Genomic DNA, 13,679 nt, shown 5'->3' on the forward strand with positions numbered 1-13,679 from the left:
CCATTGTATCTATATACCATGTTTTATTTATCTGTTCATTTGTTGGAAATTTAGGTTTTTTCTGTATCTTGGCTATTGTGAATAGTGTTTCAATGAACACTAGGGTGCTAATACCTTTTCAATATCCCGATTTCAATTTGTTAGGATAAATACCCAGAAGTGGGATTGCAGGATCCAGTCATTCCACATCTTGGCCAACACTTATCTTTGCTAAGCATTTCTTGACTGATCCTTATCACCCCACCTTCATGGACTCTGTGCTAGAATAGGCACCCTTTTCTTGCAGTCACCTCCTCATAAAGGTTCCCAGATGGACCCTCCAGTCTCTCAGTCTCTTCATTACATGGCCACCAGATGGTCTTCTCTCTACAAGGCTAATCACATCATTCTCCAGCTCCAGGGCTTCCCATCACCCACCAACTAAAACCTAGGTTTTAGCAAGACTTACAAAGCTTCTCATGTGATGCCTCTGTACTAATTTAAGTTCCCCTGGAAGCAAAGCCTGAGCCAAAGACATGGGAACTGAGAGTCTGGATTCAAGGGAAAGAATGAGACAGTAAGGGAGATAAAGTCAATAGAGGGCTCATTGGTGAGCTGGTCACAGGTGAAGTGTCCCTCTAAAAGCCAGGAGAAAGTGATACATTTGCCTTCAACTCTTCCCGCATTGGTTCAGGGTGGTACAGCTGCCTCAGGAGTGTTGATTCCCACCCCATTTCTTCTTCCAAGCTGAGCCAGTGCCCTAGATTCAAGAAACGTCATAAAGCTGAAAAACTGGGAGACACCATTGGTGGGCGTTTGGGAGAGAAGTTATCCAACAGCTACATCTGTAGCAGCAGAGGGCCAAAGGGATGTGGCCCTGGGCACCGGCGGGCAGCACCTGCCACACCTCCTCACCTCCCTTACCCCTACCGGGCATACAGTCACTTTAAAAAATGTTTTTCCTGGGACTTCCCATCATGGCTCAGCAGAAACAAATCTGACTAGTATCCATGAGGATGTAGGTTCTATCCCTGGCCTCACTCAGTGGGTTAAGGATCTGGCGTTGCTGTTAGCTGTGACAAAGGCCAACAGCTATAGCTCTTATTTGACCCCTAGTCTGGGAAGCTCCATGTGCCATTGGTGCAGCCCTAAAAAGACAAAAAAAAAAAAAAAAAAGTTTTTCCTGCAGCACTATTCAGAAAAACCAAGATATGGAAACAACCTACAAGTCTATCAATGGATCTAGAGTAAAGAACATGAGGTACACATGCACAATGGAGGATTATTCATCCATAAGAAATAAGGACATCCTGACATTTATGAAGACATGGATGGAACTTGAGGGCATTATGCTAAGTGAAATAAGTCAGACAGAGAAAAACAAACATTGTATGACATCACTTATATGTGGAATCTAAAAATGCCAAACTCAGAGAAACAGTGTAGAATGGTGGTTACCAGGGGCTGGGGGATGGGGAAAATGGGCAGATATTGGACAAAGGGTACAAACTTCCTATTCTAAGATTAACAAGATTGAGGATCTAATGTATAGCATGGTGATTATAGCTAATAATACTGTATCATATACTTGAATATTTCTAAGAAAGTAGATCTCAAGTTATCATCATTACTGTACAGCACAGGGAACTATGTCCAATCTCTTGGGTTAGAACATGATGGAAGATAGTATGAAAAGAAAAAAAAAATGTATATACATGTATGACTGGATCACTCAGCTGTATACTAGAAATTGAAGGAATACTGTACATCAACTATACTTTAATTAAAAAAATTTTTAAATCATCACAAAAAATGATTATTATGCAATACAATGAGGTGGTAGCTGATACTGTGATGGTAATAATTTTACAACACCTAAACGTATCAAATCAACACATATACACCTTAAACTTACACATGTTCTGTGTGCAAATTATATCTCAATAAAGCTGAGGAAAACATTTCTCTCCTCTGGCCCATTGATTGAATGTGTTATCTCTAAAATGTACCCCATATTCCAAAAGGTAGCTTTCCCGCCTCCTATAAAAATATGTTAAGATCTATCTACCTTTGCGTTCCTCTTGGGGTAGTCACATGTCACAGCAGTTTAAATGCATCTCCAGGGTAATGCAGCCTGACTGCCCCTTACCTGTCATAGCTTTCATCAAGGTGTGGATGCAGGTGGTTTTCCCCGTTCCGCTAGGCCCTAAGGTCATCATCCCATGTCTCACTCTCTGTGTTTCAAACAACTGGATGACTTTCAGTTTCCAAGGAGGATGGTTGATTAAGCCAGCTTCTTCAACCTGAAAACATAACAAAACTCCCACATGGGGCCACAGGAACAGCAGTCTGGACTTAATCGTGCTCAAAATAAGTAAAAGCAAGGAGTGAGGCTAAAGGAATGGGGACTTATTGTTAATGCATAAGAAGTATCAGTTTGAAAAGATAAAAAAAGTTCTTAAGATGAACAGCGATGTAGTTTGCACAAAAATATGAAAGTACTTAAGTCTACTGAACTGTACACTTAAAAAAATGATTTAAAAAAGACACATTTTGTGATATGGGTTTTTCTACAATAAAACACTTTACATAATATATATATAGACAAAAAGCAGGCGGAACATAATCAAATTGATATCCCAAGCTAATAAGAAATATCTGCATTTGTCTTTGGGAATTAAACACATTGATATTAACATTTTATTGAATGTACATATGAGAAGCAATTTAAGAACAAAGGCTCAAAAAAAAATTTGAGAGTGGATAAGCAATGAGATCCTTCTGCATAGCACAGGGAACTATATCCAATCACTTGTGATGGAACATGATGGACGATAATATGAGAAAAAATACATATATTATGTATAACTGGGTCACTTTGCTGTACAGCAGAAATTGACAGAACATTGGAAATAAACTATAATAAACAAAATTTTAAAAAAGAATAAAGGCTCAAGTATGCAAATTACTTTAAATTTTTAAAAGATATTAATTTAAAAGATAATTTCAAGCATCCTAAGTTGACTGAAATTCCATATAAACTTCACGCTATCTTTATAAATCTACTGGGTAGTTTTTACCTATTGAATACCTGTATGGAAGCTAGTTTGCCAATTACTATTTTAAGTTTAATCTTCCATGAGATTAATACTATTTATATTATTATAATTTATATTATATATTATATATTATATATTATATTATTATAATACTATTTATATAAAGAAACTGAGACACAAAGAGACTAGGTAATTCACCCAAGGCTATTAATCATAAAGTTATAGAGCACGGATTTGAGCCCAAGAAATTCAGCCTTGTGGTCCATGTTCTTAACCATCACGATATGCTTAAACTCACTATAAGTAATACTTTCTATTTTTACTTAAATAATTTTTGATAATAATCATGTATCATTTTATGCTATATATTTTCTCTTCAAATTTTTCACATGCTACAAACTACTAAAGTCAGTCACTTTTATAAATTAGTTTATACTTGGCATTTTAGGCACTGCAATTAATTTAGCCGTAAGGGGAGAGGGAGGGGGGGAGGAGGGAGGGGGAGGGGAGGGGAAAGGGAGGGGAGAGGGAGAGGGGGGAGGAGGGGAGGGGGAGGGGAGAGGGAGAGGGGGGAGGAGGGGAGGGGGAGGAGGACACAAGCACATGGCTTACTGGTCCTGAGTTTGAGCAATAGTGGAGGCCACCAAACCCACCCAAAGGAAAATCGCCATTAGTGGTGTGCAACGGCTCCTCTTTAAACTGTAGTTACAGGAATTCCCGTGTGGTGCAGCAGAAACGAATCCAACCAGGAACCATGAGGTGGTGGGTTCAATCCCTGGCCTTGCTCAGTGGGCTAAGGATCCAGTGTTGTCATGAGCTGTGGTGTAGGTCACAGCTAGGATCTAGCATTGCTGTGGCTATGGTGTAGGCCGGCAGCTGTGGCTCCAATTAGACCCCTAGCCTGGGAACCTCCATTTGCTGTGGGTGTGGCCCCAAAAAGACAAAAGACAAAACAAACAAACAAACAAAAAAAACTGTAGTCACAGCCTTGGGTGCTGTTGTTAGAACCCAAAGATTTGGGAAATGCCAGCTCCACTGATTCCCATGACATTTCAGATTAAAGAGACATTTCCGTGTTCTGTGAAATATATTACCTGTCTACTAATTGCCATTTCCAATTCAGGGTAACCTGCCTTGTCCAGAAGAATATTTGGGAAGAGATCTTCAATCAAACTCAAAAATAAGGGTTCATCCTCATCAATCTCAAAAAAAAAAAAAAAAAAGGGAAATCAGACCAATGATTTTGGCACAAACATAGCAATGTCAGATAAACTGAAAATGCCCAACACAGCCCAGATTACTTTATCAGAGCTAGTAATAAATAAAATATCACTTCCACCTTCCTTGACGTTGAGCAATATTTTCATCATTTCCCATAAATTAAAAATTAGGTTTTAAAAGGAGAGGGGCGGAGTTTCTATTGTGGCTCAGAGGGTTAAGAACCCAACACTGTGTCCATGAGGATGCAGGTCTGATCCCTGGCCTCACTCATTGGGTTAAGGATCTGGCATTGCTGCAAGCTGCAATAGCTTGGATCCAGTGTTGCCATGGCTGTGGTTCAGGCCTGCAGCCCCAGTTCCAATTTGTCCCCTATCCAGAGAACTTCCATATGGCACAGGGGCAGCTGTAAAAATAAAAATAAATAAAAATAAAAAGTAAATAAAAGGAGAGGGGAGAAGAAGAGAAAAAAAGGAAGGAAATGGAAGGAAAGAAAATATTGCCTGCATGACAACCCTTTCATAAAACAATGAGTTGGGGAATTACCACAAAATCTACAATTTCTCATTAAAATTAAAAAGACTCTAATTAAATGAGAGAGAGTGGCAAATTCATGAATTGGAATTTGGTTCATACTTTTATTTTGAAATAAAAATATCATTCTGTCATACATAGATCCACTGATACTGGACAAATGGTTATTAGTCTCCACTGTGAAACCAGAGCATGAAATTATTACACACTTGCAACATTTACATATGATTTCCTGCCAAGGTCTACTTTAAAGAAGATGAGATTTTAGCTCTAAAATACAAAAATGTTTCAAGGCATTTGGAAACTCAACATGTGGATTTTTTTTTAAAACCCATTTTAATTTTATTAGAATAGACACATGTTAGACTAGATGTGAGCCACTACCAAAATCACTTCTGAAAAAAAATGTAATTTAAAGTTCTGCTCTCCAGTGCTTTATCTGAAAATTAAGCATTTTAAATGAGCACTTTAAGTAAATATTTCCAAACCTCATTTGCACTTAGTTAAACTGAAATTTAAGCCAGTGGAACATTTCCATCTGTGAATCTTACCAGTTTAGAAAGATTCATGTCTCGTAGTACACGCATGACAATCGTGGATTCCGTATCTGTGGGGTTGGCTCTTTTTGCTGCTCCCAGGGTTCGCAGAACTGACAGAATATTACGCAGACCAAAGTCATAATGTACCTAAAGAAGATGAGAGCCACTGGGCTTATTTCCAATACTAACTCACCAATGGAACCCATACAAATCTGACAGAGACATAATGAATAAATGCTCATTTTCCTGTGAAAAAAAAAAAAACTTGCACAGTTAGTGGAGCTATAAATTTTTTTATTGATAGGTTTTGTTTTTGTTTTTGTTTTTAGCAAATGGAGAATACCCAAAAGAGTCCTCTCCTGGACCATCATAATTTAAGCCTCAGATCAGAACTAATAAACAGGTTTTGACAAGGAGAAAGAAATCAATTTCCTCTTGGAGTATACAGGTCCCCTTGAGCCCGTCTTCATCAGTCATCCCTAAGAAAATATCCTCATATCTCAAAAGCTAAAATTTCTGAACCAGAATTAAACTGATACCTCACTCATGATCCTCATATAAGGTTAAAAGACAGGGGTATTGAGGATGAAGAAAAGGAGCTAGACTCCAGGATTAACCCAGAGAGAGGAAAAATAAGGGCAAATCAGCAAGTTAGGTCCAAGCCTTGTTATCCCCTTGCTATGTATTTATAAAAGCTCAATCACACCAAATTTCAGCACATACAAAGTGAGTCATTAAAAACCAATTATCCAGCCATTTACAGGAACCAGGATTCCTGGCAGTTCCTCAAAAAAATTTAAAATAGAACTACCCTATGATCCAGCAATCCCACTTTAGGGAATAAAGCCAAAAGAATTGAAAGCAGAGTCTCAAAAAGATCTTTGCACATTCCTGTTCATAGAGACAGTATTCACAACAGCCAAGAGGTAGAAGCAACCTTAATGCCCATAGACAGATGAATGAATAAACAAAATGTGGCATATACATAAGCTGGAATATTATTCGGCCATAAAAAGGAAGCAAATCCTATCACATGCTATCCCATGGATGAAACTTGAGGACATACTGAGTTAAATAAGCCATTTACCCAAAAAAAGGCAAATACTGTACGGCTCCACTTATATGAAGTATCTAAAGCAGCCAAATACATAGAAAAAGAAAGTAAAAAGGTTACCAGGAATTGGAGGAAGGGGAAGAGTGGAGTTGTTGTTTAGTGGTATAGGGTTTCGTATTTGCAAGATGAAAAAGTTACAGAGATCTGTTTCGCAATAATGTGAATATACTTAACACTACTGAACTGTACATTCAAAAATGGTTCAGATGATAAAGTTAATGTTGTATGTTTTTAACCTCAATTATTTTGCTTTTTTATTTTTAGGACCACACCTACAGCATATGGAAGTTCCCAGTTTAGAAGTCGAATTGGAGCTGCAGCTACTGGCCACAGCCACAGCCACAGCAATGCAGGATCCAAGCCATGTCTTCGACCTGCACCACAGCTCCCGGCAACACCGGATCCTTAACCCACTGAGCAAGGCCAGGGATCGAACTGGCTTCCTCATGGATATTAGTCGCGTTTGTTACCACTGAGCAACAACAGGAACTCCTAACAACAGTATTTTTTAAAACTTATAGAAAATTACCTATAGAAAAACTATAGAAATTACCTGCTAAGGCAATTGGGAGCAATATGTATCATTTAATATCAATCACTGGGAGAACAGAGCACATAAAATGTTCAAATTGAGTTCCTGCCTTCAAGGAGTTTAAACTCTAATTGGCATAATAAAATAAAAATATGAGCAAACTTTCCTAAAAGTAACAATGACCTGGAAGTGCTGGTGGGTGAAACTAATCAAGGAAAACTTAGCAGCATTAGACTCAGTTAAATCTGTGGGTATGAAGTGTGATTCACAGAATGTTCACAGGGGATCAGCAGGGGCCAATTGTTTTGTGCATGTGGACTCATTTCTTTTCCCAGTGACTTTGTGAAGGAAGTAGAAGTGAAATTAGAAAAGAAAAGGACAGAAGTCAATGATGTGGAGCATTTTTCTACATGCAAAAAAACAGCATAGAAAAGAGAAGAATAAGTGAATGAAGGCTGCAAAAAGCAGAAGAAACCAAGAAGGTTTTGAGTGAGAGTGTAATTTAGGTGAACCTGTGGATATAAAATTTATCTATATTCAAAGAAGTTTTGATTGAGAGGTTCCTCAAAACCATGAGGACACATAACACATACTATGATGAATGCACATGTGGGATAAAGAACAAACATCCATATTCATAATTCTTTGGCTCTTAAACCAGTTCAGATAGTATTCACCTCATTTCTATGCTGTAAATGTTAATTTCTTGCACTGTCTTTAAAACGATGCACATAAAATAATACTTGTGATCATACAACTTTCCACCCTGTAAGAATGAGGCATTTTGTCAACAATCCCAGTCTGCCATTTTTTTTAAATGAGAAAATTCCATTGAATAGAAAATTTAAACATGGCTAAATACATAGGGACCTTCAGAAGGTCATACCTGCTTAGAGAGCTGCTCTTCACACAGCTTGTAGAGCGTGAAAAACTTCCTGGCCAAAACAACGTTGTCAATGAAGCCACAACTAGCCAGCTTCACCCTGATGATAATCTGTCGGTCAGGGACCATCATGGCCACAGAGCGGAAGTTAATCTTCAAGTTTTCAGGAAGTTCCTGCCGCCCAGCATAGCCAGGATTCTATACAGAAAATAAAACTCAAGGATGAATGATACAATTACAGGGCAACAAGCACAACACATCAGCATGATATTAAAAGATTCATTATGCACATACGACAAATCTGGAATGACAACGGGAAAATTCATTTACATATCTTACTCTCCTTTTAACTGGAGAGACTAAGTCATGGGTTATTAATAGGAGCTCTGTGTAACACCAAAGGCTTTCAAACAGGAGTGCAAATTACAATCCTAATGTCCCTTCATGGAAAATAAGTGACACATGAGCAGAGAGATGCATGAAAACTGTGATAAGAAGGCTGAAGTTCAGTGGCTCTTTGTGGGCTCCTTACCATAGTTAGAAAAAGTCCAAATTCAGGGTTCATAGTCACATTATCTCCATCAGTAAAAATAAAAGACTTTTTACGCTCCTTTTTACATGTCAGAATAATGGAAATCTGCTGGGCTGCAACGGAGAGAACTGGCAGGTCGATACGGTTAAATTCATCAAAACAACCCCAGGATCCAGACTGTGCCAGTCCTTAGACGAGAAATTAAATAAAAAATCAAATTAGTATATAATTTTAGAAAGCCAGGGAAAAGAGCACTATGCAACTGCCAAGACAAGCCAGAGAGAAGTTTGTTCAAATATAAAGCTGAACAAATAGATCATACATAAAAAGCTCCCCAAATAACTCACAATGCGACACTTGATCTGTAGACACCCAACCTTCAGTGACAAAAGAACGTTACATAGGCAGTGATGTTGACATGTGACCCACATGACACTGGTCAGAATCAGGTTTTCCAAGAAGTTTACAAAGTTAGAAAATGACACCAAAAGGTAGCCAGTTGATGAAAAAGAAATCTTTAAAAGATATGCCACCTTAGCTTAAAGTTCTCATCAAATAAAAAAATGCAACCCTCACCTTTAAAGATCCGTCCAAGTCCACGGAAATCCATCTGGTCAGAACAATTGAAAACCACAACGTATTTCCCAAGACATCGTCCCATATCTTTGGTGGTTTCTGTCTTGCCCGTTCCTGCAGGTCCAGCGGGGGCTCCTCCCATGCTCATTCCCAGAGCTTGAGCCAACGTGATATAACACCTTGGGGGACAAAGAAATCACTAGAACCACACCACTGGCATCTGGAAGATCCTTCAAAGACATCACAGTGACATGATATTCACACAAAATTAGAAAATGGAAGACCCTGGCCATTGTTCTACAGAACATTTCCAAAACTGTCTCCTAAAACACACTTATCCTGGTGCATATTAACACGTGTTGAGGAAAATGGAGGGAGTGGTCTAGGGACAAATAAGTTTGAAAACTCTTAAAAAGGTTCAATGGGATTTCTTAGGACAATTGTATTTGACCTTCTCCAATTATGCAAAAGACTACATAGCATTTCCAGAAATTACGTGGCAACTTTTTCACAAAAATCTACCAACATCTAAAGAATAGTATTCTAGGAAACAGATGGGGGACCATTAGAGTAGATTAATCCCTTTTGACTCTAAGAATCGATAATTTTTTTTTTTTTTTTTGGTCTTTTTGCCATTTCTTGGGCTGCACTTACAGCATATGGAGGTTCCCAGGCTAGGAGTCAAATCGGAGCTGTAGCCACCGGCCTACGCCAGAGCCACAGCAACACAGGATCCGAGCCGCATCTGCAACCGACACCACAGCTCACGGCAATGCTGGATCCTTAACCCACTGAGCAAGGCCAGGGATCGAACCCGCAATCTCATGGTTCCTAGTCGGAGTCGTTAACCACTGAGCCATGACGGGAACTCCTAAGAGTCGATAATTTGATGAATTTGGGAACCAGTGATCACGTGAGATTTCTTCACACATTGCCAAATAATCACACCTTAAATCTATTTGAGAGTCTCTCCTAAACCTGCAAATACCTTCTACTGTATCTTACAGTTTGATATTAACAAACAGAAGATTCTGCTGTGAGAATACAAGTATGTCTGTGAAGGAAGACAATGACCCAATCGATTTCCCAGCATCACCCAGTGCTGTAAAAGGAGGTAAGCCATAATATAATGTAGTTTAGGGCTTTCTTATGACCAAATTCTAAAGCATTTATCTGGACTTGAAAAAAAAAAATGTCAAAGAAAATAAATTAACTGTCCAGCTTGAAACGTGAGGGTTAGCAGTGAACACGCCCTCTGGAGGCTCTTAGGGTCTCATTTATTGGATCTGGGTTCCTAAAAATGGCAAGTAAAATGACTCAGCCCTGAGGCACACAGAGCCTGGATTCAAAGAAGATGATGGAGGTGTAAAATCAGGAGGAGGCCTGATCTCACTTTGAATCTGCCTTTTAACTCAAGGTCTTGTCTTTCCTCTTGAACTTGTGTCATCCCTTGCAGAGCAGCCTCTGTAATAACATGATGTGTCATAGCTTCAGCTACATTATCTCCTTTAAACCCCACTGAACCCTGCAGGGAAGCTAGTTATTTTCCCATCTCACAGATGAGGAGAGAAGCTCACAGGGATGGAATAACTTTTCTCAGGATCCTGGTCAGGGAGCTGAGAGCTGATCCAGTCTCTCTGGTCACAAGCCCTCATACCGCCCAGGTCTAGGGCATGTCCACACTCTCAGGGTAAGGAATAAATCTCCAGGAACTCTGGCTAGCCAGTTGTTCTTTCTGTCTTGCAAATTCTCTTTATAACTGGGATCGTTTGGGTTTATATTTAAGCTGAAGAAGTGGCAAGTTGTTAAGTTGCCAGAAAGAAATCATAGCATTTACATGAAAAATGGGTAGCCATGCCAGATGACTTATCCCTCACTTTCTACAATAGGTGGGATTTCAGTCCAACCATTAGGCTGGCACCCAAACCTTCTAGGACTTGCCTTTCAGAGATCAGCATGGACCTGCCAGAGCATCTTCATATGCTTGTTGACATAACCCTCCTTAGAGCATTCTACCTGTAGGAATAATTCACCCCCGCTTCTCTGCTTTCCCTTCCAGTCTCTTTGCTACTCTCAAAAATGTCACCATTCTTGAATGGTTTGGACTTTTATGTGATTTAGTGTACTTTGAGCAGCTTTGTTACAGTTTTCCGCCTCCCCATTAGATGGCCATCTAGTTCTGCTATCAAGAACTAGACTAGTTCCCACTTTTACCTCCAGGTACTTGCCTAACCCCTGGCATGTAGTACTCTATGAACATTTGTTGAATAAATGGCTTGTGCCAGTCCAGCCATACTCTCTCATCTGCTTCTTCCTATCCCAGTGCTGCTGGAATTAGAGATGCAGAATGTGACCACAGCAGCAAATGAACACTAACCTACCCCATGACCCAGAGTTCTTTGGCATACAATCTTAGTGTTAAGTATTCATAGCACTTGAGATGCATTTCACCACACAGAAATCGGAAGTGCTTTCAGTTCCCATTTCTAAACAGTATTGATTCTAAAATGCTGAAAAACTTGCCAAGACAACAGTACATGCATCAGGAAGGTACTTTTCTTTGTTGAGAACTTGGTTTAATTATAGACTCTTTCATTGCAGGACTTGCTTAAGGAGAAATGAAAGGAAAGGTTGATAAAGAATGTGTTACCAATGATTAACTCAATGTCAAAAAAACAAACAACCCAATCAAAAAATGGGCATAAGACCTAAACAGACATTTTCCAAGAGAAGACATACAGATGGCCAATAGGCACATGAAAAGATGCTCAACCTCAGTGATCAATAGAGAAATGCAAATCAAAACAACAATGAGGTATCACCTCTCACTAATCAGAATGACTATCATCAAAAAGTCTACAAATAAAAAATGCTGGAGAGGGTGTGGAGAAAAGGGAACCCTCCTACCTTATTGGTGGGAATGTACATTGGTGCAGCCACTATGGAAAACAGTATGGCAAGTCCTTATGAAACCAAATATAGGAGTTCCCGTCATGGCTCAGCGGAAATGAATCTGACTAGCATCCATGAAGACCTAGGTTCAATCCCTGGCCTAACTCAGAGGGTTAAGGATCTGGCATTGCCATGAGCTGTGGTGTAGGTCGCAGATGCAGCTCGGATCGCGTGCTACTGTGGCTGCGGTATAGGCCTGTGGCTATAGCTCCGATTTGACCCCTAGCCTGGGAACCTCCATATGATCCAGCAATCCCACTCCTGGATATACAGCCAGAAAAAAAATGAAAACTCTAATTTGTAAAGACACATGCACCCCAATGTTCAAAGCAGCACTACTGACAATAGCCCACACATGGAAACAACCCAGCTGCCCAGCAACAGATAATTTGGTTAAGAATATATGGCAAACATATGTGTGTATATATATATACAACAGAAGAGTTCTCAGCCACAAAAAAAAAGGATGAAATATTGTCATTTGCAGCAATGTGGACCTAGAGAATATTATATACTTAGTGAAGTAAGTCAGACAAAGACAAATATTATCTGATATCACTTATATGTGGAATCTAAAAATAATTCAAATGAATCTATACGCAAAACAGAACTGACTCACAGACATAGAAAACAAATTTAGGATTACCAAAAGGGAGAGGGAGGGAGGGATAAACCAGGAGTATGGGGTTAACAGACACAGACTACTACACATAAATGGATAAGAAGGACTTACTGCCTAGCACAGGGTGCAGAGAGGGGGAAGTCCACATCGAGATGATATTTAAAGCCACATGGGCTCCCCTAAGGAGTGAGTATAGATGGAGAAGAGATGAACCCTGGTATGTTCTATGCTTAGTGGTCAGGAAGAGGAAGAAGACCCAGTAGAAGGGTATATGAAGGGACAACCAGAAAAGGAGGAACCAGGGAAGTGTCCTGTCCTGGAAGCCACATGAAGAAAGTATATCAAAAAGGAGCGTGATCATCTGTACAAAAGCTGCTGATTAGTCAAGGAAGGTCAGAACTAGAAATGACCCCTGGATTTGGCAACATGAAGACCTGAGTGACTGCTCTACTGGGGAAAGAAAGTGTGATGGGCAGAATAATGACCGCCCCCCCAAATATCCACATGCTAACCTCTGGAATCTGTAAATACATTACCTGACAGAGCTAAAGGGACTTGTCAGATGCAATTAATGTTAAGGCCTTGAGATGGGAAGATTATCCTAGATTAACCAGTGAATCCTATCTAATCTCATGAGTCCTTACAAGGGGAAGAAGGAGGCAGAAGAGTGGGTCAGAGACATGAGATGCCCCCCAAAAAAAGAAGCAACTGGAAGCATGATGGGGTCTTAACCCATTGTTGTAGCTGTGAAGATGGAAGAAGGGGCCACAAGCCAAGGAATGTGGCACCTCTAGACCTTGGGAACAGCCCTTGCTGATAGTCAGCAGAAAAATGGGACATAGGTCCTGCAACTGTAAGAAAAAAATTCTCCAAAAGACAGAAAGAACAGGAACAGAAGGGAGCATGGTTCTGCCAACACTTAATGTTAGTCCAGCAAGATATATGCCAGACTTCCAACATACCGGAATGCAGAATAAATTAATTTGTACCTGTTGTACAGCACAGAGTGCTTTACCCAGTATTCTGTGATAATCTATAGGGGAAAAGGATCTAAGAGAGAATGGATATGTGTGTATATATATGCCTGGGTCACTTTGTTGTACAGCAATTATCACAACCTTGTAAAGTAACTATACCTC

General features: G+C 39.7%; 1 protein-coding gene across 3 annotated transcripts in view; it reads right to left on the reverse strand.

Moving 5' to 3' along the window:
• Positions 1 to 13,679, reverse strand: part of DNAH5 (dynein axonemal heavy chain 5) — a 319,273-nt gene that overhangs the window by 127,230 nt on the left and 178,364 nt on the right. For all 3 annotated transcript variants that reach the window (XM_085001716.1, XM_085001717.1, XM_085001715.1), the window contains 6 exons: positions 8,967 to 9,145; positions 8,391 to 8,578; positions 7,862 to 8,056; positions 5,342 to 5,476; positions 4,133 to 4,240; positions 2,129 to 2,282 (listed from right to left, as the gene is read on the reverse strand). In XM_085001716.1, the coding sequence (XP_084857842.1) occupies positions 2,129 to 2,282; positions 4,133 to 4,240; positions 5,342 to 5,476; positions 7,862 to 8,056; positions 8,391 to 8,578; positions 8,967 to 9,145 (959 nt within the window). The remainder of the gene's footprint in view (positions 1 to 2,128; positions 2,283 to 4,132; positions 4,241 to 5,341; positions 5,477 to 7,861; positions 8,057 to 8,390; positions 8,579 to 8,966; positions 9,146 to 13,679) is intronic.

The sequence above is a fragment of the Sus scrofa genome, chromosome 16, assembly GCF_054392235.1.
Source record: "Sus scrofa isolate SSC_HxYL_T2T_F1_AM1 chromosome 16, Sscrofa_HxYL_maternal_Yorkshire_Landrace_v2.0, whole genome shotgun sequence".
Classification (NCBI taxonomy): Eukaryota; Metazoa; Chordata; class Mammalia; order Artiodactyla; family Suidae; genus Sus; species Sus scrofa.